This window comes from Ammodytes marinus, assembly GCF_949987685.1.
Source record: "Ammodytes marinus genome assembly, chromosome: 15".
Taxonomy (NCBI): domain Eukaryota; kingdom Metazoa; phylum Chordata; class Actinopteri; order Uranoscopiformes; family Ammodytidae; genus Ammodytes; species Ammodytes marinus.
In genome coordinates, this window is record NC_137219.1 from 13455852 (window position 1) to 13476625 (window position 20774).

The 20774-nt window shown below is 44.7% G+C and overlaps 2 protein-coding genes across 2 annotated transcripts in view; one reads left to right on the plus strand and one right to left on the minus strand.

The window, feature by feature from the left end:
* The first annotated feature begins 1433 nt into the window (after nucleotides 1-1433).
* On the plus strand, nucleotides 1434-3855 carry id2a (inhibitor of DNA binding 2a). The gene is made up of 3 exons (XM_080042115.1): nucleotides 1434-1879; nucleotides 2248-2308; nucleotides 3163-3855. Exons 1-2 carry the CDS (start codon nucleotides 1523-1525, stop codon nucleotides 2302-2304), a joined length of 414 nt encoding a protein of 137 aa, XP_079898241.1. The 5' UTR covers nucleotides 1434-1522; the 3' UTR covers nucleotides 2305-2308; nucleotides 3163-3855.
* A 1312-nt stretch (nucleotides 3856-5167) lies between these two features.
* kidins220a (kinase D-interacting substrate 220a) overlaps nucleotides 5168-20774 on the minus strand; it is a 45731-nt gene continuing 30124 nt past the window's right edge. Inside the window, exons 24-31 of the mRNA XM_080041953.1 lie at nucleotides 16948-17126; nucleotides 14314-14525; nucleotides 13391-13504; nucleotides 9447-9563; nucleotides 9164-9262; nucleotides 8059-8277; nucleotides 7085-7306; nucleotides 5168-6699 (exon numbers count right to left, since the gene is read on the minus strand). Coding sequence (XP_079898079.1) covers nucleotides 5860-6699; nucleotides 7085-7306; nucleotides 8059-8277; nucleotides 9164-9262; nucleotides 9447-9563; nucleotides 13391-13504; nucleotides 14314-14525; nucleotides 16948-17126 — 2002 coding nt within the window. The 3' untranslated portion in view covers nucleotides 5168-5859. The remainder of the gene's footprint in view (nucleotides 6700-7084; nucleotides 7307-8058; nucleotides 8278-9163; nucleotides 9263-9446; nucleotides 9564-13390; nucleotides 13505-14313; nucleotides 14526-16947; nucleotides 17127-20774) is intronic.

Below are 20774 nucleotides of genomic sequence, written 5' to 3' on the forward strand. Positions count from 1 at the left end.
TATTTCCCCCATTTTTTACATTTGCATTGATATTATTGATTTTTTTTTGTCTGACAAACATTGACTTCACAAAGCGAAAATCAGCACATGACCGCGTCCCTGCAACTGCCCCCGGGGCAATTAGTAAGTGCAGCATTAAACAGCCCCGGCCCATTCTCCAGCTGAGGAATGGAGCGTGTAATTCGGTCAAACCAAATGACTCATTCAGAAAAAACATTCAAGTGTCAATAGTGCTCAATCACCTCAGATATGAACACCACCTTTGACATAAAACGTACCCAGGTGACAATTATCGCTGATGTGCACTTGATGCATTTAGACAGATATACGCACAGCCACATACAACCGTGTTGGAGCCCGTGGCTGCTGCGTAAACTAAACATTTGGTGAAAACGTAGGCTAGTTCCTTAAATAGCCTAACTATATTTGTAATAAGGCACACATGTGGGCAATGTAAACAATGCATTTAAGTCAATTCCTTGTGATGTGTGCCTATGTAGAGCTACCGTTTGATCTGATCGGTGGACTGTTGCGCACCTATCATTTTATACAAACACACTTCACTGTGGACACTTCGAGACTCTGCTGGTAACGGTGAATAAAGAATACACAGTCATAAAGTGTGTCAAATAACCGACTCATGTGTATTGTACGATCTCAAATAGATCAGCAAACCCCTTACTTTCTCGTGCGTAAAGATACTAGAAAAGTGTTTGTCTCATCGCCTGGTGGTGGAAGGTGTTTTCACTTTGTCACTCAATCATTTCTCTATCGGGTTGCTTTTCAGTGTGAGAAACTTGCTTTCACAGCCGTCCGGGCTGCTGAATTAAGACTCACCAGACGCTCCTGATATGGCACAGCCTCTCATCACCGCACCACACCTCCAAAACCACTCTGTCTACTAAACAAATGAGTGATGATGGTTCCATATTTAAGATGTGTATTGCATTCAGATATAAACTGGGCACTACCGTAGCCTGCATGTATGAAATATAGTTTTAATTCTGACTTGAATCCCTTTTTGATCTTATGCCCTATGCCTTTCCAAACGCATATTCCTGCTTGATCTTCACGACATTCAAACCCGCGCAGGCAAAGGTATTGGTGCGTGCTCACACCTCGCCATGGTCAATTGACAGCCATGCGAATCATTAATTTTCTTGATCAGGAACAGGTAAGGGCTTAATTTTCCAAATTGCCCACCGGAGCTGCTGAAGCGCGCCGACTGGGCTCCGCCTCCAACATGCGATGCCACTGGTAACGCGGCGGAGAAGAGGAGGGTTCCGAGCACGAAGAGCCACTGGTACGTGTAGCAGGCTCTGAGTGACGCGTCGTTCCCGGCCAATCGGCGCGTTGGACCCGCCCGTGTCGCATGTCCTGCCTGCTGCCTATATAAAGCACACTGACAGCTTGGTAATCCAGTCTGATCGCGGCTAAAAAACAGGACTTATAAGAAGCAAGACATCCCCTCTCGCCTTACTCAAACACTGAGAAGACTGAAGAAGAAAAAATAATAATAACAATGAAAGCAATAAGCCCCGTGCGGTCCTTCCGGATAAACAACGCGAATTTATCGGAGCACTCCTTGGGAATCTCTCGGAGCAAAACCCCGGTGGACGACCCGCTCAGCCTGCTGTACAACATGAACGACTGCTACTCCAAGCTGAAGGAGCTGGTGCCCAGCATCCCCCAGAACAAGAACGTCAGCAAGATGGAAATCCTGCAGCATGTCATCGACTACATCCTGGACCTGCAGATCGCGCTGGACTCCAGTGTCGCACTAACCAGCCTCCACCATCCTCCACGGCCGGGGCAGCAGGCTCCATCCCGGACCCCCCTGACCACCCTCAACACAGACATCAGCATCTTGTCATTACAGGTAATTACGATGTAGTTAAACTAACGACCTTATTGTGGGGGGCGGTAGGGGAACGATATATTGGTGTGTTGTGGAAGATATTTAGTAGGGTTCTTTTTTTTTCTTTTTTTTTTTTTTTTTTTTTTGAATGTGTGCGCATAGCCAGTGCGCCCTTTTGTAGCCTATGCGTGACTCGCACAAAATGGCTTGTTGGAGAAGAACATGGCATGCTTCTCTCTCTCTATTTATTTGGACCAAAACCAGATGAGAGAGAGATTCGACCTACATAAATACAACTGTTGCAACGCCCTATAGGACATATCGATCGCATGGCTGCAGTACAAAATAATTAACATTTGGTCTTGCTTTGTTTGTTTGTTTGTTTTCAGTCCCCGGAGTTGCCATCAGAGCTGATGACAGATGACAGCCGGACTCTGCATCGTTAAAGCGGTAAGTAAAGGCTGTCCTCGTGTCTGCTGCTGCATTCTGTCCAGGGCTTTGTAGGCTTCGCTACAGCTTGTCTCCCAGTCTGCTAGAGCAGAATGGAGCTAGGATTACCATTCACCAAATCCATTTGTTCGCCACTATATAATGTAGTTCGTTTGTCTCACGTTGCTGTTCTGGTCCCAATATGTTTTTATGCATGAGAGTGCGCCCGCAAAACGCTGGAGCTTCAGTTATGACGAGACAGTTGGCTCGACTTGAATCCAAATTTGTTCGTATTTTATATGATTTTTTTTTCATTTTGAAAGCAGAACTGCTACACCTTGGGGACTTCAGTGTAAGGTGACCCCAATATCAAACAATCCTTTGGCTCCATGTCTAAAGACATGTTCTATTTCTTCTTTTTTTGCATTGGAATAAAATGGATGATGCTCGCTCCAGGCTGCTTTACTGTATAAGTAGCAGTCGTCAGGGTTGTATTATACCCTCTTGTGTGTCTATAATGAAGAGCATCTGCAACAAGAAAAATAATGGCTGTTTGGATTACTGCTACTACGATGTCTGCACATAATTGGTACAAGAAGTGGGTAGGCGCCAGCTGAGCGGCAATTACGCTGATTCTTCCCCAGATTGTAGGCTGAAATTGTGCAAAAAAGAAAAGTGTGTGTTCGCGTCCCCCCTGCTCTCTCTTTCTCTCTGAGTGTAAGTGTGTGTGTACATCTGGAGCGCAGGGTTTGCTTAGTATTCGGAGTGTTTGGTTAAATGTTAAAAACTGCGGCTTCCTCTCTGGCGCCAGTCTGTCCGGATCTCTGCCCTGTTTGCATTTTCTAAACACGCCTCTCTTTCTCAATCTTTTGCAGGTGTTTGGTCAAGACGCAAAAACACACACACAGGACCTGGGGAGCAGGACTTTCCCCTCACCAGTCACCACCACCCCTCTCCAACCGCTGTCCAGGCCTGGATTTTTTTTTTCTATTTCTTCTGACGCTGAAATCAAGAGACTTTTGCTTATTATGGGACAATCTTATGTGATGTGTTTTCTGTTTGGACACTTCATAATTATTTAACTTAAGACTTTTTTTAATTATTATTTGTGGGTCCTTTCTGGAAATGGAAGGCGCGTTATTCCCGAAACTGGGAGGAAAAACGAGATTATTGTCACAAGGATTAGGCCTATCCCCCCCTACACACACACACACACACACACACACACACACACACCCTTCCTCAACCCTTGCCCCCTTATCCTTGTTGAAATCTTCGCTTTTTTGCGAAGGTGGGAACGTGAATAGAAAAACAACTTGGTTTAGTTACTGTAAAAAGTTTAGTCTTGTCTTGTCCGAATGGTTGGCACATGAAGGACTGGACGTTGTTTCAAAGTTACAATGAGAGAATGAAACCGTGTGAACTCTTATCTGGAGTTTATCTTGTATAGTTGCAGGAATTTGACACTTCTGCAAAAGTGTAATGTTGTACTTAATTATGCTGAAACTTTTTATAAAAGTAATGTAAATTGTACCTTTTTTATACAAAAATAAATCCTAAAAACGCAATTTGAACATGTTTCATTTTGGGGGACGGATGGGAGGGAAAATTCAACGCTGGTGTCAGTGGATCAAGACACGTCAAACCAGCGCGTAAAACCAGCTTCCCATCAGCTGTAGCCTATACGTCCAGCTGACTTTCCACATGACTCGAGTATTATTGGACACGGCCGCGCTGCTGTATGTGCACTTCAAAAACAAATCCCACAACAAAGTGTCCTTATCAGACCGCTCGGTGACCCATAATAGTCAAAGACACAGCGTCAACACTTCAACCTGGTTGGCGCACAGTTGCATTAAAAGCGTATTAAGGGTGCACTTTCACTTACTCATACGCTCTGTAAAGTAACTGGGATTAACTGATGCGTTTCTGATTCCAAAATAAATATTCCATTTAGGTTACTACTTTGAGCAGCAATTCCTTTTGTACATATCTTTCTAAAACACGTGTTTTAGAATTTTTTTTGTTGCATTTCCTCATTCGTAAAGTTTTCCTAATAGCCTAGACCATCAAATAGCACTCGGGTCCAATGTTTGACATTATCAGCCACGTAAAAATCACTGCGAGCATGTGGTAACAGTAAACCTTGCTGCTTGTAGCCAGTGAAGAAAACAAACATGGATGTATTCCTTTGGATAATCCCACTTCAAACAAATATTCTAGTGGGTGACTAAGTATTATAATTTGGCAGTGCGCACTTTGCTGTAAAAGGTGAAACCTATAGATGGCTGTGGTAATATGGGGTATTGGCTGACATATAGTTGCCTGCCGTGTAGTGAAAACCCAGCTGTCAATCATATCGTTCCTACCACGCAGCCTGCCATCTCAAATGTTTTCACACCAGACCCGAAAGTGTGCTGATTTTCAGTCATCAAGTGTGTACATAGGAAAACACTCCTAACCTGACACATGAGCACATGTAACTATCAAACCATGAATACTTTCGTATATGAACTCAAAGTATCTCAAACCCCCTCTTAAAGGACCCCTGCATATCCCCGCACTCGACTTTAGTCACTGAGCAGAAGTTGTTGCCCTCAGTAGTTTCTAATGACAGCTAGTGGTCCGTTAACACCAGCCCGCAGCGCGTTTATATGGAGAGTGCGCCATCTATCGGAGAAGATAAATCCTGGCGCTTTCGTTTTCCATGTTACCCTCTCTTTCCCCCCTAACATGCATTTAGGACTCTGTTTAAATATATTTATTTACAAGCTAAATATTGGTCCACAGAAGCTCCCCTCTACAAACTGATGGTTTTCCTTTATAAAAAAAAAAAAAAAAAAAAGAGCAGTAAAGAGAAAACATCAGACTCGTTTCAAGGGTCCACGTAGCAAAATGTTTATTCATTCACAAAACACAACTTTCACAAGAATCTTTGGAAAAGACAATCACCACTGTGGAGACTAGTGCATGCACTTCTTCTAACACAGACACTTTCAACAGCACACTCTACCACTGTTTACAATCTATTAGAAATATTGCAGCACCACATAAAACACTTTGGAAAGAAAAGCCCTCAGTAACACCGATTGTTTTCAGTCTTGGCTACATTTCCATGAAAAGCACTTATTTTATGTAACATCTGATGTATATTGTCATTCCTACACACACTATTTCCATCACAGCACCACATTCACATGACAAACAAATCACACTTTTACAATCCAACCCACATGGGATAGCAGAAGGCCTTGTAACATACACTTAAAGAATTCCAATTTGACCTGATTGAAACAGTTTTGGTGCCACTAAATATCAAATGTAATTATGAATGTGTCTTGAGATTTGTATTTTTTTTTTAAATGTTGCCAACCAACTAACCTTTGAAAGCTCTACTCGTTGATTCACAGTAACACTTCCTACATTTATTTTCCTTACAGTAGAAAACAAATCTACTCTAATTCTTTGGATTACACCACAACACCGACCCTATAATAATGTCGTCACCACCAACAACATCTAAGAACCACAGTGAACTACGTGACCCTTTGTCAGAGTGAGAGCCAGCGGCCTCAGAGGACGCTCTCCCTCTCGTCACCCAGGCTGATGGTGCGCAGGTTCTGGTTGTGGATGGTTGCTGTGGTGCTGCTGCTGCCGGGGGTGATGATGATGACAGCTGGCGAGGCTGTGGTGGTGGACTCTGTGCCTGTGACCTGATGATGGCTGTTGTTGGTGTTGGTGTTGCCGTCGTTGGGGCTGCCTGAGTTGTTATTGAGGGTGCTGTTGCTGTCGGTACGGTTGAGGTTGCCGACCGGCCAGCTCTCGTCGGGGCTGCTGGCCATGAGGCTGGCTTCAGACGGAGCCTCAGAGCAGATGGACATGCGTGCCACCGCCGCGTCCTGCAGGCCGCTGAGGCTGCTGGGTAGGAGGCCTCTCTTCTTCACCAGGCCTTCCAGCTCCAGTTCTATCAGGCTGGGCTTTGGTGTTTCCCTGTCGCCGTCTCCGTCTCCCTCGGCCTCCTCCAGGGAGCGGTCGGAGGAGCTGTCGCTGGAGCGCATGCCCGAGTCAGAGGAGTCCTTGTTATCCAGGAGGACTTCGGCCAGGGAGACAGGCTTGGTCAGCAGCCCGGTGGACAGAGCTCCAGCTTCCATGTGGAGCAAAGGCATGGTGTTGTCGGCCTCTTCTGGGCCTGATTCATCGTCGTTAGGCAGCTTGTGGTACAATGCCCCCGCTCCTTTCTTCCTGGAGCCTGGAGTCCTGGAGGCTGCGCTGTGGTCCAGCTTCTCATCCTCTTCACTGATGGGGTCCAGCGCCTGGGCGTCAGTCCCTGAGGGGAAGTCTGGGGCATCGCTAGGCTTGGAGACTCTCTTGGTGAAAGGCTTGCGGCTGTCTTGGTCAGCTCCTTCCTTGGCCTGAGCATAGGGAAGAGGATTTCAATGAGAAGAACATGAAAATATACAGTATCGCTATAACCCAAGAGGCCTCTGAAGAGGGGATTCCTGTCCCTCCTTTATGAGCCAAGAGAAACACAGAATAATAAGAAGCAGCGATTTCCCCCTTTTCCCAGCCCAGAAAAAAATTACTTTTGGGTGTTTCACAAGCCAACATTCAAAAAGAACGTCATAACAAACGTACAGACTCAGAAACGGTGTCTTCACAAGTAAAAAGACAGCAGTCACCACAAGGTATTTTTCTGTCAGACACTGGGAGCTCCTACACTGATCTGACTAAACCACTTTTGCCGTCAGGGGATGCGTTGACATAAAACGTCAACACCATTTGCAACTGTCCACCCACCGCTTTGTCCTCTGCGCTGGCAGCCTGGAGGAACTGTCCAGGGTGGGGCTGCACAGGCCTCTCTGCCCCACTGCCGGACATCTCCACCTGGGCCATCTGAGCAATGTACTCCCTGTAGGCGTCACGGTACTCGGCCTGCTGCATGTCTGTCAGCTTGCAGATGTCATTGGAGGATTCCTGAGAGTTGAGGCTGGACATGCTTGAGGTGCGGTGGTTTGCCACCTGACAAAACGAGAAAAAGTGTGTTTTTCAAGGAATTAATACATGTTCAAAGTAACTGCAGTTAGTGTGAGACCTTTGTACGGTTCTCTGTTGTCAACCTGAAGTGATTACTGGATATCATAAATATTTAGTTTAAATGAGGCAGTTAGAACATCACTTTATCATGTGTAACCAATAAAATATTCAAAACATGAGAATTGGATATAGTGAACAAGTTACTGGAAATGACCACAGAAGGAGTGGCAATGAAAAGCTGTGGTGTGTTTCCATGTGTGATGGATGATTTGAATTAGAGAAAGATCACAAAGTAAGATCATAGAAAATAACAAACGGGGCCAGCTGTTTGCTCATGTCTCAGAGATTTTGCAAATTGGAAACAGGGAGTAGGTGAAAATAACAAAACAGGGGGCCCCTTGACACCGTTTGCTACGTTCCAAGGTGTATTTTTAAATCCGCCATGTTCGAGCGTGCCATAAGCTTCCTCTGCTGTGCTCTTTTTCTCACTTTAAAGCAGATTAGTGTGAAACCACCGAGGTCACTGACACACTGGCGTGGTGCAGGAGAGCTTGTGGCCATGCGACAGTTTGGGGTGTGCGACCTTGCGATCTCATTGGCAAGTGTTACACGCTCACAAGTTTGCTTACACAAGCAACTTTAATACCTTTTTTTTTTAAATCTCTTTGAACGTGTGTATGTGGGCAGATCTGCTGTTGTGGTTTATTTACACTAAGCTCTTTCCCCGGAGGACTGACCGGCCACTGTGGGTTGCTGCTCTGTCTCGGAGGTTCCTCGAGCCCCGCTCCGCTGAGCTCTTCGAAGCTGAGGTTGAGGCTGAAAGATGCCGCTTCATGCTGGGCCCCCCCTGTGCGCCTGCCTGGCTCCCCATGGTGCATGCTGCTGCCCTGCTCACTAGCAGCCCGGGACTCCTCCTGAAGCAGAGCCTGGCTTTCAGCATGCCGTTGATCCATCACCTGGGAAAAAGACATCGCCGTTCAGTATTTCCAACCAACAACTCATGGACTTATATTTCAGGACATACAGGAGTCAACAGTTAACATGTACAAAACAAGTATGTTAGACAGCAACAACCAAAACATGTGCTTGTGAGAGTGAGCTGTGTCCTCAAGTAGAGCTATTCAGCTGTCCACTCCTCCCCGACAATAACCTCACTTCATCCAGATACGGGTCAGCCATCTTGAACCAGATGTCCGTGCTGGCTGCGTCCTGGCAACACAACGCTGGCCACTGCACTTCCCAGCTGCTGCTACGCAAGCTCTACATCAGATGTGCTGTAAAACACGACCAATCCAGGGCTCTGGTTTGGTATTAGGAGCACAGACTGACATCTGATGAAGCGGAGCTGGCTACATGTGTATGTGATTTCAGCCCAGGCTCAGCAGACTGGACTGCTGGCTGACTTAACTAGTGTCCTTCTCGTAATACGGATCATAAAATCTCCATTCAGATATCTCAGCACAGCAGCACAAGATGTCATATTTACGGGATGTGGTCTTTTGCTTGTTTTTGGAATAATCAAGAGATGACACAAATTAACATGAGGGCAGGGCTGAGTGTCAGAGTGAGGAGAATGTATGCTATATACAATTTATTTCAGGTCTTTATTGAAGAGTAATGAAGGACTAGTTGTTATGGTTGATGGCAGACTAATGTTTTCTTTATTGTTTTTATTTCTGTCTACTGGTGGCCGCCTTCTTTTGTTTTGAAACAACTAAAAAAATATCTTCTTCAGTCCTCTTCATGAATTGATACGTCACATATAAAATGCCAAGGGCAACAATCTTAAACCAGAACTCTTGGGAAAGCAAAGAGACTCCAGAAGAGAAAATGAAGTTGCACCGTTCCCCTGAAGAGCTGCCAGTCGCCGAAGTTCATCTCCATCTCTTTCTTCAGCTCGTCCAGGTTGCACTGAGTCAGCACTCGACCATTTATATTCGCCTGCAATGGAGAGTTTGTTTACTGATTGTTCTAATGTTTACAGTTGCATCAGGAGCAAAAAAAAACAATATGTAAATTAGAGATTTCAGAAACGTGTTACAAACTTTTTCCTTTTGTTGCAAAAATACGTTCAATAGTGATGTTTATTTTAGAAATAAATGTAGAATGTTTTTGATGGACGCACCTTCTTGATGGTGGAGGTGTACTGAGGCAGCATGCCGGGGTCGATTCCATCTATCTGTCTGAGACGCTCGCACACGACATCTGTGTTCATAGAGCTGAGCAGGACTGCAGGAGAGGCCTACACACACACATACGCATAATATAAAATACAATTAAAATTTCAAAAAAATATAATTAGTGTTTTCATGAGTTAGGTTACCAGGCCAAACAACCGGCACTGTTAGCACATTTCAGACTAGCTCATCACTCCTAAACACATTGATTAGGGCAAAGAACGAGCAACCATTCCTGGCAGAGAGACGTGCAGGCCTGTTACTGGGAGGCACACACAAAGGCGCAAAACTGCAATCCCACACAGTAAATTCTCTCTATCAGTCACACAGTCTAAGTGTAAAAGTAAACAAGGCTGCCAAACCTATCCAAATACACGGTTACCTGCTCTCAGTCTCTTTTTTCTCAGTGTATATATAAGCGTGTGCGCGACGACACTTGAGGGATGGAGTCTGTAAGTCTGTGAGTCGCCGTTGAGGCCGAGCCACACTGAAGTGGTGCCCGCCGCCAAGCGCCTCGGAGGCCCTGATGTGACTAATTCCAGTGGCCTGTGGATGATGCTGTCAAAGGCCTCACAGACAGCCCACATGCCACCCGCTGGCACTACAACTAAACAAACCTCATCCACCCTCCTCCTCCCTCCCTCTCTCTCTCTCTCTCCCTGGTTCTGCTTGTCTTCATGAGCCCTCATCTTGTTCCTTCCTTCCCTCCCTCCCTTCCTTCCTCTCACATTCCTTCCCTCTAAGCCTCCTGCACTGACCTCCTTCTCCTCTCTTTTCTATTACTCCGTTTCTCTCTCTCTCTCCCCCAGCTTTTCCTCCTACTCTTTCCATCTTCATCTCCACTCTCTCTTGACTATTAACACTATTAAGACATGGCTTCAGATTAAGCCCCCCGGCTTTGTATGTGGTTTCGAGGGAGAGAAGAGCAGAGCTTAGTCGGACTGTGAGTGGTTGTTAGACAAAATAATAAGCAGCTCACACAATACAGTACACAACGGTAGGTGCCAACTTTCTGTAGTGGTGGGCAAGAGGATGAACACTGGCACTTAAGCTAGTCTTCGTGTCCACGCAGTTAAAGGATTTCATCTAGTATGAAACTATGTTAGTGAATCTACTGAACGGCTACAGGATATGCAGTTGTGCTAAGTCTATAATGTCTATTTGCTAGAGCATGCTTAGTGGTGTTGAACCGGTGTGTTAGATATGAGGTAGATATACATGGAAGATGGAGGTGGATGTAGCCATTAAACCAAAGGTGTACCTGCTTTAATTTGTAAGGCAGCGACTTTAAATGCTTGATAAGGAGAGAAGAAGAAGAAGAAGAAGAAGAAGCAGACGGACAAATGGTCAGACCAAAATACACACGCAGCAGACATTTATAACAGTATGAAGCGACTGCACCTGTGAGAAAAAAGGAGGGAGGAGAGGCAAAGAGGCACAAATACAGACAAGCAACAGAAAAGCAGAAAAGACACTAGCGCACATGCTGAACTCATCATCAGGAGACATTGGAGCAGACAGAATGTATCTGTCTCACAGCAGGAGAGGAGACGGCTGCTGAAAGAGAAGAGGCTAGTGTGGAAGTAGAATTATTACACAAGGAGATTTAGTTTTTTTGCAGGAGTCAGCAGGCGTGGTGTGCAGTTGTAATCTTTGCAGACAGAAAGGATAGCGGACGAGACAGAGAGAAAGACCGGGTAGAATTGGAGAATGAGACATCTCGCACTCTGCGCAGGAAAAAGCAGAAGTTTCAATTCAGGGGGCTAGCCTTGAATGCGAGTCCTAGATTTAGACTGTGAGCGTGTATTCTAAGAACGTGAGCAAAAGCGCGAATGTCTGCGGCTGTGTGTGCATGTGTGTGTTGTGTGAACCCTCCCAGTTTGTGTGTGATAAGACTGTAATTACAGCTGGGCCGAGCTCAGGGCTGGGCAGAAGGATGGGGAAGAGGAAACAGAGCCCTGTGAGGGAGGAAGCGTCTTGGTAAGGAGATAAGCTCTACCAGCGCTGGGCTCATTGTAAGCGTGTGTATGTGTCTGTACGTGTGTGTGTGTGTGTGTGTGTGTGTGTGTGTGTGTGTGTGTGTGTGTGTGTGTGTGTGTGTGTGTGTGTGTGTGTGTGTGTGTGTGTGTGTGTGTTGCCAGCCCCAACAGTTGCTCTGATGATAATCCCGGCAGCCCGAGGAATCCAAACTCACACTTATATCAGCTAAGCAATTACACTGGGCTAGGCCCGCTTATATATCCAGAGACTCACACAAATGAGCCAGTGCGCACACACACATCCACATTCAGAGATTTGCAAAAAATACAGGTGCATGTGAGCACTACACAGAGAGATGAAGTGTGAACCAAAAAGGGATAAAAAAAAAGGAAAGCCAGAATTGTATGAAACTGAGAATATGTCTACTTATGGGAAAGGAAACAAAAGCCTTAGGGGAGATATGAGGAAAGAAAAGGGGGGAAAGTTCCAAGACTGTGATTAAGGCTTAAATAAAAAGAATAAGATTGAAGTAGAACACAGACAGAGAAGGAAAGGAACATTACATACTAATCTATTTTTTAAATCTTTCATACAGCTCCTTTAAATGCTTGCTGGCAGTGCCCTGATAAGTGGCTTTGTGGAGCAGAAATCTCCAGAGTAGTGTTATCTTCAAATTGTTCTAACAGTGGCTGCTGCTTTTCTCTTAAAACGTGTGAATATCTCGGTGTAGAGTTTCAGTTCTTGCCAGTGCAACTCCATGGATTCCTGAAATGGATAGAACACTTTTATGTCGATTTATGAGAGAAAGGAAACGGCGACACTGCCAACATCAGATTGAACTTAATTCTGTGTGTTCTATTTACATATGCTGAAGCTTGTGACGAAAAAACAACACCTCCCTCATGGTAAGCGTGAGGTCGCAGTCACACCGGATGCAAATAATGCATTTTACTGTGAGCATTCTGCAGCGAGCAGCGACAGTCAACATTTGTTCTCTCTGTGTTCGTAAACCAAAACAAACTAAATGAGTAAGTCTGTCAAACCTAGAGGCGTGCATTTTATTCATGCAAAAAAAATAAAACTACACATTGAAGCATCAGGGCAACAGGCAGATAATAACGGTTGTTTGTTGTTTGTTTGCATAGTGCTTCACAACTGTAACTACGTGTTACCATGGTAGGTTCAGAGGGACAGGAGGGGAGGCCTTCACTGGTGTCCTCTGCAATAACATCCTGACATGGGCACAGAATGGTAGAGGTTGTATAGAGCGAAAGGCTAATGGAGGGTGAGTTCATTACCACTCAATTCATGGAGTAACCTTTCACTGTTTTCCTCTGGGATGGGGCTCACAAACTGGGAAATACCAACCCAACCAGCATCAGGAGCTGGGGACAGGGGCTTGGCACCAAGGGCAGTGAAAACAGGGTGTTGTTATAATCATCAGGAGGTAAAATGTAAGAGGTAAAGAATATAGGGCATCGCTCAAAAGAGAAGGTAGACATATAAAGGTTGATGGAGGAAAATAGGTACGTCAAAAAAAGAGGAAGTGTCAACAAAAGAAAAGGAGGTCAGGTTTTGTGGTATGTTTAGGCAGGATGTTAAAGAAAATGGACATGATAGTATATTTAACATTGACTGATATAATATCACTATATCATAAGCCTTTGAAAGCATATAATATGTATATAATTATTAACAGTTAGAAATTCGTAATTTAAATGAGATTTTCACAGGAAACATAATCATGAGAGCAATACAAACAGTTTAAATCATCATTTCAAATCACACAAACAAAGTTGTTGCAGGATATCATTTCTACTCAACAAGTGTGTATGTGGCTGTAATCTTCTAGTGTGAGATAAAGTTGCACCTCAGATGGATCTAGTACTGCTTTTTTTTTTTTTTTACTTACAAGTCCACTGGAGTTGTCCTTAGGTTGACCGGGTAGTTTAATGGAGTGGCGCGAGGGTGGGGGTGCATGGTGAGAGTAATGCCGTGGCAGGTGATACACATGGGGGAAATAAGGCTATGAGAGGAAAGGAAGGGATGAGGAGGAGAGGTAAACAAAAAATTAAAATCATATGAGGGAGGTCAAGCATACAGAAAATAAAAATGTTACAGGGATAGGATGCTATTCTAAAATTGATTATTCTTGGACATTGAAGGGAAAAAAACATGGTCATATGGTGAACACAAAGATACGTTAACTGCACAATTCACTCGGGTGGGTCGATGTCTTGCTACATTATGATAACGTGCAGAGGACTTGGAAGCTATATTCAGAGAGGGCCTTTTTAAAAACAGTGTGATTGTTTCTGGATCAGTGAGTGTCATTCAGGTGGCAGCAACTGTTTTTCTGTCACTGTTAGATAGTGGCTGGCATTTCCAGTTTTATTTAAAAGGACAAATATATGCTCATTTTCAGGTTCAGATTTGTAATTTGGGTTACTACTAGAAACTGCTTTCATCTTTATGCCCCGCCTTCCAAAAAGCCCAGTCTGCTCTGATTGGCCCTGAATCTAACTGAGAGTTTGAATCTAACTGCCAGTTATATTCAAGGGTATCTGGGAGTGTGCTTGTCACAGCTGGAGGTAGTGCTAAGTTAGGTAGGTAATGAGGGGGTGGGGCTTCTCCCCTTATGATGTCATTAGGGGAGATACATCTGACTGGGGTTTTTGAACACAGGTTTCCAGAAGTGAGGGTTGTTTTTTCTCATAATTTGGGAGCCTCTAAACACACCGGGGAACCATATTAATTTTGAAGGAAGGAGGAGAAGTCTAATTGGTAGGTAGAGGACCGTTGATCTAAACATAAGTCTCCTGTTTGCTGTCTCACCCGGTTGTAGAAGGGGTGCTGAGGGCCCGTCATGCCGCTGAAGTAAGCGCTGTGGGGCTGGGGAGGCAGGGATCCAGTGAAGGAGGCAGTGGGGGAGCAGGCAGCAGAGTGATGGCTGTAACCTGACTGTGGACGGGGCACTGCATCCTGCATGGGCAGCGTGGGATAGGTCACTGGTCCTATGTGCATCTGCTCCCTTGCCGCACGCACATCTAAGAGAAGGCAGAGCCAGGGGAGAAAAATTAAAGAACAAGAAAGGGAGAGAGAGAAGGAAGTTTTTTTTTTTATCTGCGATGATCATGTCTTGGCTATGACTATAAAGACTCCTCTGATCCACCCACGCATCAATAATTTAGTTTGGACAGTTGTGAATCCACAGAGTATAATACATCAAACAATCAACGTACTGAGAAGCAAAATTCTTTGATTTCTGTAGTAGCGTAGGGAACACAGCAAGAACGTCGTTCCCCAACATGTTCTCTACGTTCTCTATCATAAATAAAAACACGATCAAACAACTTAATAGAGGAGAGAAACTGGTCTCATATGTAAACCATACAAGGATTTTAAACAGTGAATTCCATTCTCACTTTGATTTTAATTACTCCGTTTGCTCACAAACCAGCAGGTGGGCAGCTACTCTTGTCTTTTCCAAATGATATGCCAGCCACGTGATGACTCTGGCACACGGAGGCTGTCCCCGACAAATACATTCACCCATGTAAACAAACAAAAGCAGACCATGTGAACTCAAAGGAACCGTCGCGTAAGCACGTCGCCGCAATTGTTCTCACATGAATCAATTTGCCTTCGAGAGGAGTCGAGTGGGAGAGGAGGAGGAGGAGGGGGATTTGGTAAAAAAAAAAAAAGAACATCCCAAATTAAAGTGAAATAAACCCAGAGACAGAACAGAGTGGCTCTGTGCGGCTGGCAAGAAAGTAAGAACCAGAAACAGAAGCAGGCACCAGAAAGTCTCCTGGTTATACAAGTGGCTGCTGAATGACAAGCTGAATGAGACCCAATCCAGCCTGTGAACACAATGGGGGCCTTATGATGTGAGTCAGGCTCATGGGCGGGTATCACTGACAGCACTGCCCACTGGCTGGCCACAGGACACTGGGCACTGAAGGAGCGGGATGACCGGTTAGAAGGCATTGGTCACCTTCCACTCCTCTGGGACACGTGCGGAGGTTTGAAACACCCACACAATTTTGAGCACACACGCAAATAAAAGACATGTTCCGTGGATACACACCTACGCACTTTTAAGGGACAGGAGTCCTGCACTTTACAGACAGGACGTGTGGTTGTTGTAGAGCTTGGTCAGCTGCACCCCTCCGTGACTCAACCTTGGCTCAATGGAACAGACTTTGTGTGTGTGTGAGGTTTGTGAGTTTGCTGTGGTCTCATAACGCTATGATGCAGCAGCTTCACACTAGGCGTCATTGACACTCCTGTACAGGCTGAATGGACGCTGACGCACGGTAGCAAAGGAAGTACAGCGCCCCTCTGGTTTACAGTTTAATAACGATGCAATATTGCGTCACTGTCGCAAAAAACTGTGAAATTTGGTGCAACACCGGAGGCACATTGGTGACAGCGAGTGAAAATATTGTCCTGATCCCAACAGTACTGCATTGGAAACCTGCTCGACATTTTCCGATTGTTTGGAAATGAGAAACAAGCTGTGGGTTTCTGAGAGCCCCTGCGGTGGGCCATTTTCAAGCGGACCCTGCTGCAATGTTATGAGTAATGTCACTGCCAAACGAGCTGGCAAGGAACTCAACAAAAAAATCACATAGAGGACAGCTCCCTGTGATTCTAAGATTATGTATACCAAACTCTTGTATGTACTTAAGACAAAACTGTACAATAAACCTCATTCTGCTTCACATACACACACAAATGCAGCACACACTCCATATCATGATGATCATTTAAAAAGTGTGAGAACAATATAATCTGTATGTCATCTCATGTGCCTCACCAGCCAATATCTAACTGTTTTCACTGCTTGGAAGATTTTTGAATAAAAGATGCCAAATGCTGCGGCTTTTTGACCCTGGTCTTAATTCAAGTTCAAAACATATTTTCCAAGTGATTTGTTGTTTCTGAGGCTTTAAAACATCTTGTTATGGTGTAGTCGTTGTTTTGTTGTCATGTGATTACAACTAAACCATATCCATGACAACTGAACAAGTCCAATTGGCTGGAGAAGGCCATTAGATGGGGTTGAATGCTGCAGAGAAAAACAGAAAATTTGAACCTTATATTGCGATTTAAAAAAAAAAATTATCTAACTGCTGTTTCAAATCAACTATGTGGAACATGCTGTGGTCTGACGCAGTTGCCAGATCTCAACCCAATAAAACACCTATGGGAAATATTGAGGAGTTAGACGGCGCTTTCCAACACCATCATCAAAGCGAACCAAACGAGGGAATATCTTTTTAGAAGAATGTTAATCCCTTCAGCAGAGCCACTTGTAGAGAGTCTATGCCAAGGTGAACTGAAGCTGTTCTGGCAGCTCGTGGCGGCCCAACACTTTTACTAAGACATTTAATGCTGCCTTTTTTTTTTATTTCTCTTTTTTTTGTTTTCACCCAACTGTACAAACACTGAGCGTGTATTAACCTGCTATGATCTCCCTGAGTTTGGGGTCCAGGTTGACGGTGCAGGGAAGGAACATCTCCACATCTTTGGCAGTGAGGAAGGGCGTCCTGGAGGAGAGAAAGACCTCAAAGCTGCGGATGTCTCCATCGATCTCCAGCAGCGGCTCCACGTCCTTGGTGGTGGGAATGTTCTTGGAGATTCTTCAAGAGTGGAGAAGAAGAGAAAGCAGGAGTTAATGCAGTGATAGCTGTTGGCACTGGTGTATACAATTCAACATGAACGTGAAATAAAAGAAAATAAGTGACTTTATTACTGAATTCTACAACTCTTTACTGTGGAAAACTAAAATCCTAAAAAAAGGACCACACACACACACACACACACACACACACACCAGTCTTATTGGCATATGACACAAATATGTCAACATGACAGTTTACACAAAATTCTGGCTGTTAGATTCATGAAAGAAAAACACTAAGCATCACATTCTGATGAAAAAAGAAAAGAGGAAATAGCACGCAGTTCTGTTTAGATTGAAGAGATATGCAACGGTCATCATCATCATGCGAGAGGAGAGATAACTGGATTTAGAGAAGGCGAGATAGTGAAAGGGGGATGTTTGAGGACAGATAGAGTGAGGGATGTTATCTTTTCTGAGCAGAGGAGGAAACCTGAGAAGATGACAATCAGGGTAATTTAGCAAGCAGCAGACGGAAGCGCGTCACGATGCGCTCCTGCAGTTAACTCAATATTTGTTGTCACAGAGTCTAAGTAAACACCGTGTTTGGAGATTGTTCCATTACTGTGATATAGTTTCCTGTCTATAACACAACACTGTATTATATTAAGAACATCAGATCATAGCGATTTCTACACACTGTCAAATTATTAGAAAATATGGCACCATACAATACAAAACTAAAGCTTAAACCAGTAGTTTAGAAGTGGCCACAGCCGTTCAGAAGTGCATGAATACTGAGCATGAATACTGGAGTGTTTTGACACGAGAAATCCAATTTCCAGACGCAGAAGGTTAAAAAGGAGATATCAGTTTAATCAAGGAGGGCAGTGCAACATGTGTCGGAGGCTACAAGAAAAGCAAACAACAACAACCCAGAGCAATCACTACATCTCATTAATCCCATCAATTCAGACATGAAAATATGAAACTCGGAGTGACTTCTGACACCGGCCATTCATCACCAGAATGTGCCGCTCTTATCAGATGAATGAGGAGACTCCGGCACCGAGCAGACATTATTCTAATCTCTGCATCCATTTCTCATCCGCACCCCTTCATCATTTTTCTCAGCGGATACTTTTCTCTCTCTACATCCTGCTTAACCTCCCCTCCTCATAGTTCGACCCACCCAACTCATCCAGCTCCCCCACCCTCCCCCATACATCACCCAGTCTGTGAACTGGCTATGCTCCGCTGAGAACACGGACTGATGAGGTGGGGTTTTTCCCGGCAAACTGATCTGTTTTTGAGAGTGAACACAGGCTGGCCTTTCTGTGACTTGATTGGATGATTAGTACCACCGCTGCAGCACGCTGGCTTAGTCAGGGTGAGGTCAGCATCTGGCCAGGGTTCAACACAGCACACTGTTAGCTAATTACCCAAACTAACAGCTAACCTAATCCAGTTAACAAACTGGCCGAAATGTCCCAAAGTCAGCCCAATCCAGTGAGGGTTCTCATACCTCGGTGATGGGTGGACAAAAACAAGACCTTAGAAGGACACTGCACTCAGTTACAAGTTACATAATTTCCATTTGGAGACTTTTAGCTTTTACTACTGTCCAGATTGCTTGCAGTGGGTGAACAGGTAGGGGTCCAATCTTCAGTTCAAGGACATTTTGACAGGACAGATGGCTAGTGATGGACACATCTGCTGTTGCAGGGCTCAAACCTGTGACCTTGTGGTTACAGGATGTCGCTTACCAAATGTACAAAGTCTGCCAAGGAATACAGCGATGGTGGTGTTCCATGCCTTGTTTCCACTGAGCAGTACAGTTTGGTGCTATACAGCTTGGTATGGAACGGTCACCTTAGATGTGGCTTGTGATTGCACTGCGGACAGTACCCTTACTTGCTAGGCAGGGTAAATGCCAGGCGGTGATAGCCGTGGCTATTGTTGTTCTATGGAGCTGGTGGCAGTTAAGTAACTATTTTGACATCATAGCAGCGGGACATGGTGCAGCCCACTTATGCATTTAATGAGGAGGAAGAACAACACACAGTATCCATATAGCTATGTGCCGATTATGTCGACAAATTAACAGAGTGTTGTCTGTAGTTCCACCTTTTTGGACTGTTTCGGGACCACTTGGTACCCAAACGAAAGGGTGAGAAAAATAGGTAAGGCACAGTATGCTTGTTTTGATACCTTTCCCAACTGACAGTCGAAATGATGTTTTACTGTAAATTCACAACCCTACAAAATGACATACATGTTTAGTTTGGCATCAAGTGCAATATAGTTAATTGAGACAAGATTTATATTTGTTTGCATCTGTGCTGGCAATACACATCCTCTAGTCCTGTTTGATCCCCCTGCAGTGATTCACATCTCAGCACACCAGCCCAGGTGGGTCACCCCCAGCCCCACTGTCCCCAAACAACCGCCGGTACGGACCGACAGAAGAGAGAATGAGCTGTGAGCAGGGAGGACACAGAGGCACAGCTGGGCTCCAGTAGACAAAGCCCTCTCAGTGTTTCTTCCATTAGAACCTTTAACAAGACCCAAAAGGTCAAGGAAGCTCCATGTTGGCACACATGAACCAAACTCATGTGACCTCTGCTGAAGAGGATGAGTGGGGACTCTGAAGGCACAGATGTTACCTGCACACAAGCACGTACACACACACACACACACACACACACACACACACACATCACCAGTGAACAGGGCTGGTGCTGATTCAAATCACATCGATAGAAACAACTGTGTAATGTCCATTGCATACACCTGTACACTGTGGATGGGGACAATTAAAGGCAAAGATTTAGGTTGGAAGGCTTGTATGTGTGCGCATGTGCATGCACATGTACAGTACGTGTGGGTGTTTGGTTCCTTTTTCCCATGAACTGTATTAACCCGTATACAGACTGAGAGAAGCCTGTGCTTTTCCCCATTTCCAGCTGGCTTACTGCTGTTTATTTGTGGGTCTGCAGACACAGACCAACAGGAGCCAGTGACTCACACACACACACACACACACACACACACACACACACACACACACACACACACACACACACGCACACACACACACGTGCACACAAACACGGCACTTCCTTTTGCTATATAGAGAACACCCTCTTAAGACTTTCTTAGGAGTCTTTTTATAGGATCATCCAACATAACTCAATGGTTTGTACACAGTTACGTCTGATTATGCAAAAACTATGAATTGACAACAATAATGAAACAATTTTAATGATGCATTTCAAGAAGTGATAGACACTTTCGACTACTTCTGTTTTTTTTCATACATACATGTAATAGTCTAAATAGATGTACAGTTGATAATTAAACTAATTGTAATGAAAACCATTCCATCTCCAGCTTCATTATCCCAGTAAGATTCCCTCAGAAAACAGAGACATGTTATGCAGCTTGCTAAAATTGCACACACGTTTTTTCCTTGCATGTTTGCTCTAGCCTGCTGTTGTACACTGCAGACACGCAGTCACACCAACAGCTGTGTCTTCCAAGACGACCAGGAGTTGGTGAGAAGAACAAATCAAGGACATCCCTCACTGAGTTACAGCCAGACAGATGGAAAGAGAAAAGCAGAGAGCCAGAGAGTCAGAGAGTCAGAGGTCCATTCCTGACGTTC

Bases quoted from the DNA above. Each gene is read 5' to 3' on its own strand.
- id2a (XM_080042115.1), top strand. From the start codon at position 1,523: ATGAAAGCAATAAGCCCCGTGCGGTCCTTCCGGATAAACAACGCGAAT. The intron at 1,880-2,247 runs GTAATTACGATG...GTTTGTTTTCAG, and splicing joins TCAGCATCTTGTCATTACAG to TCCCCGGAGTTGCCATCAGA.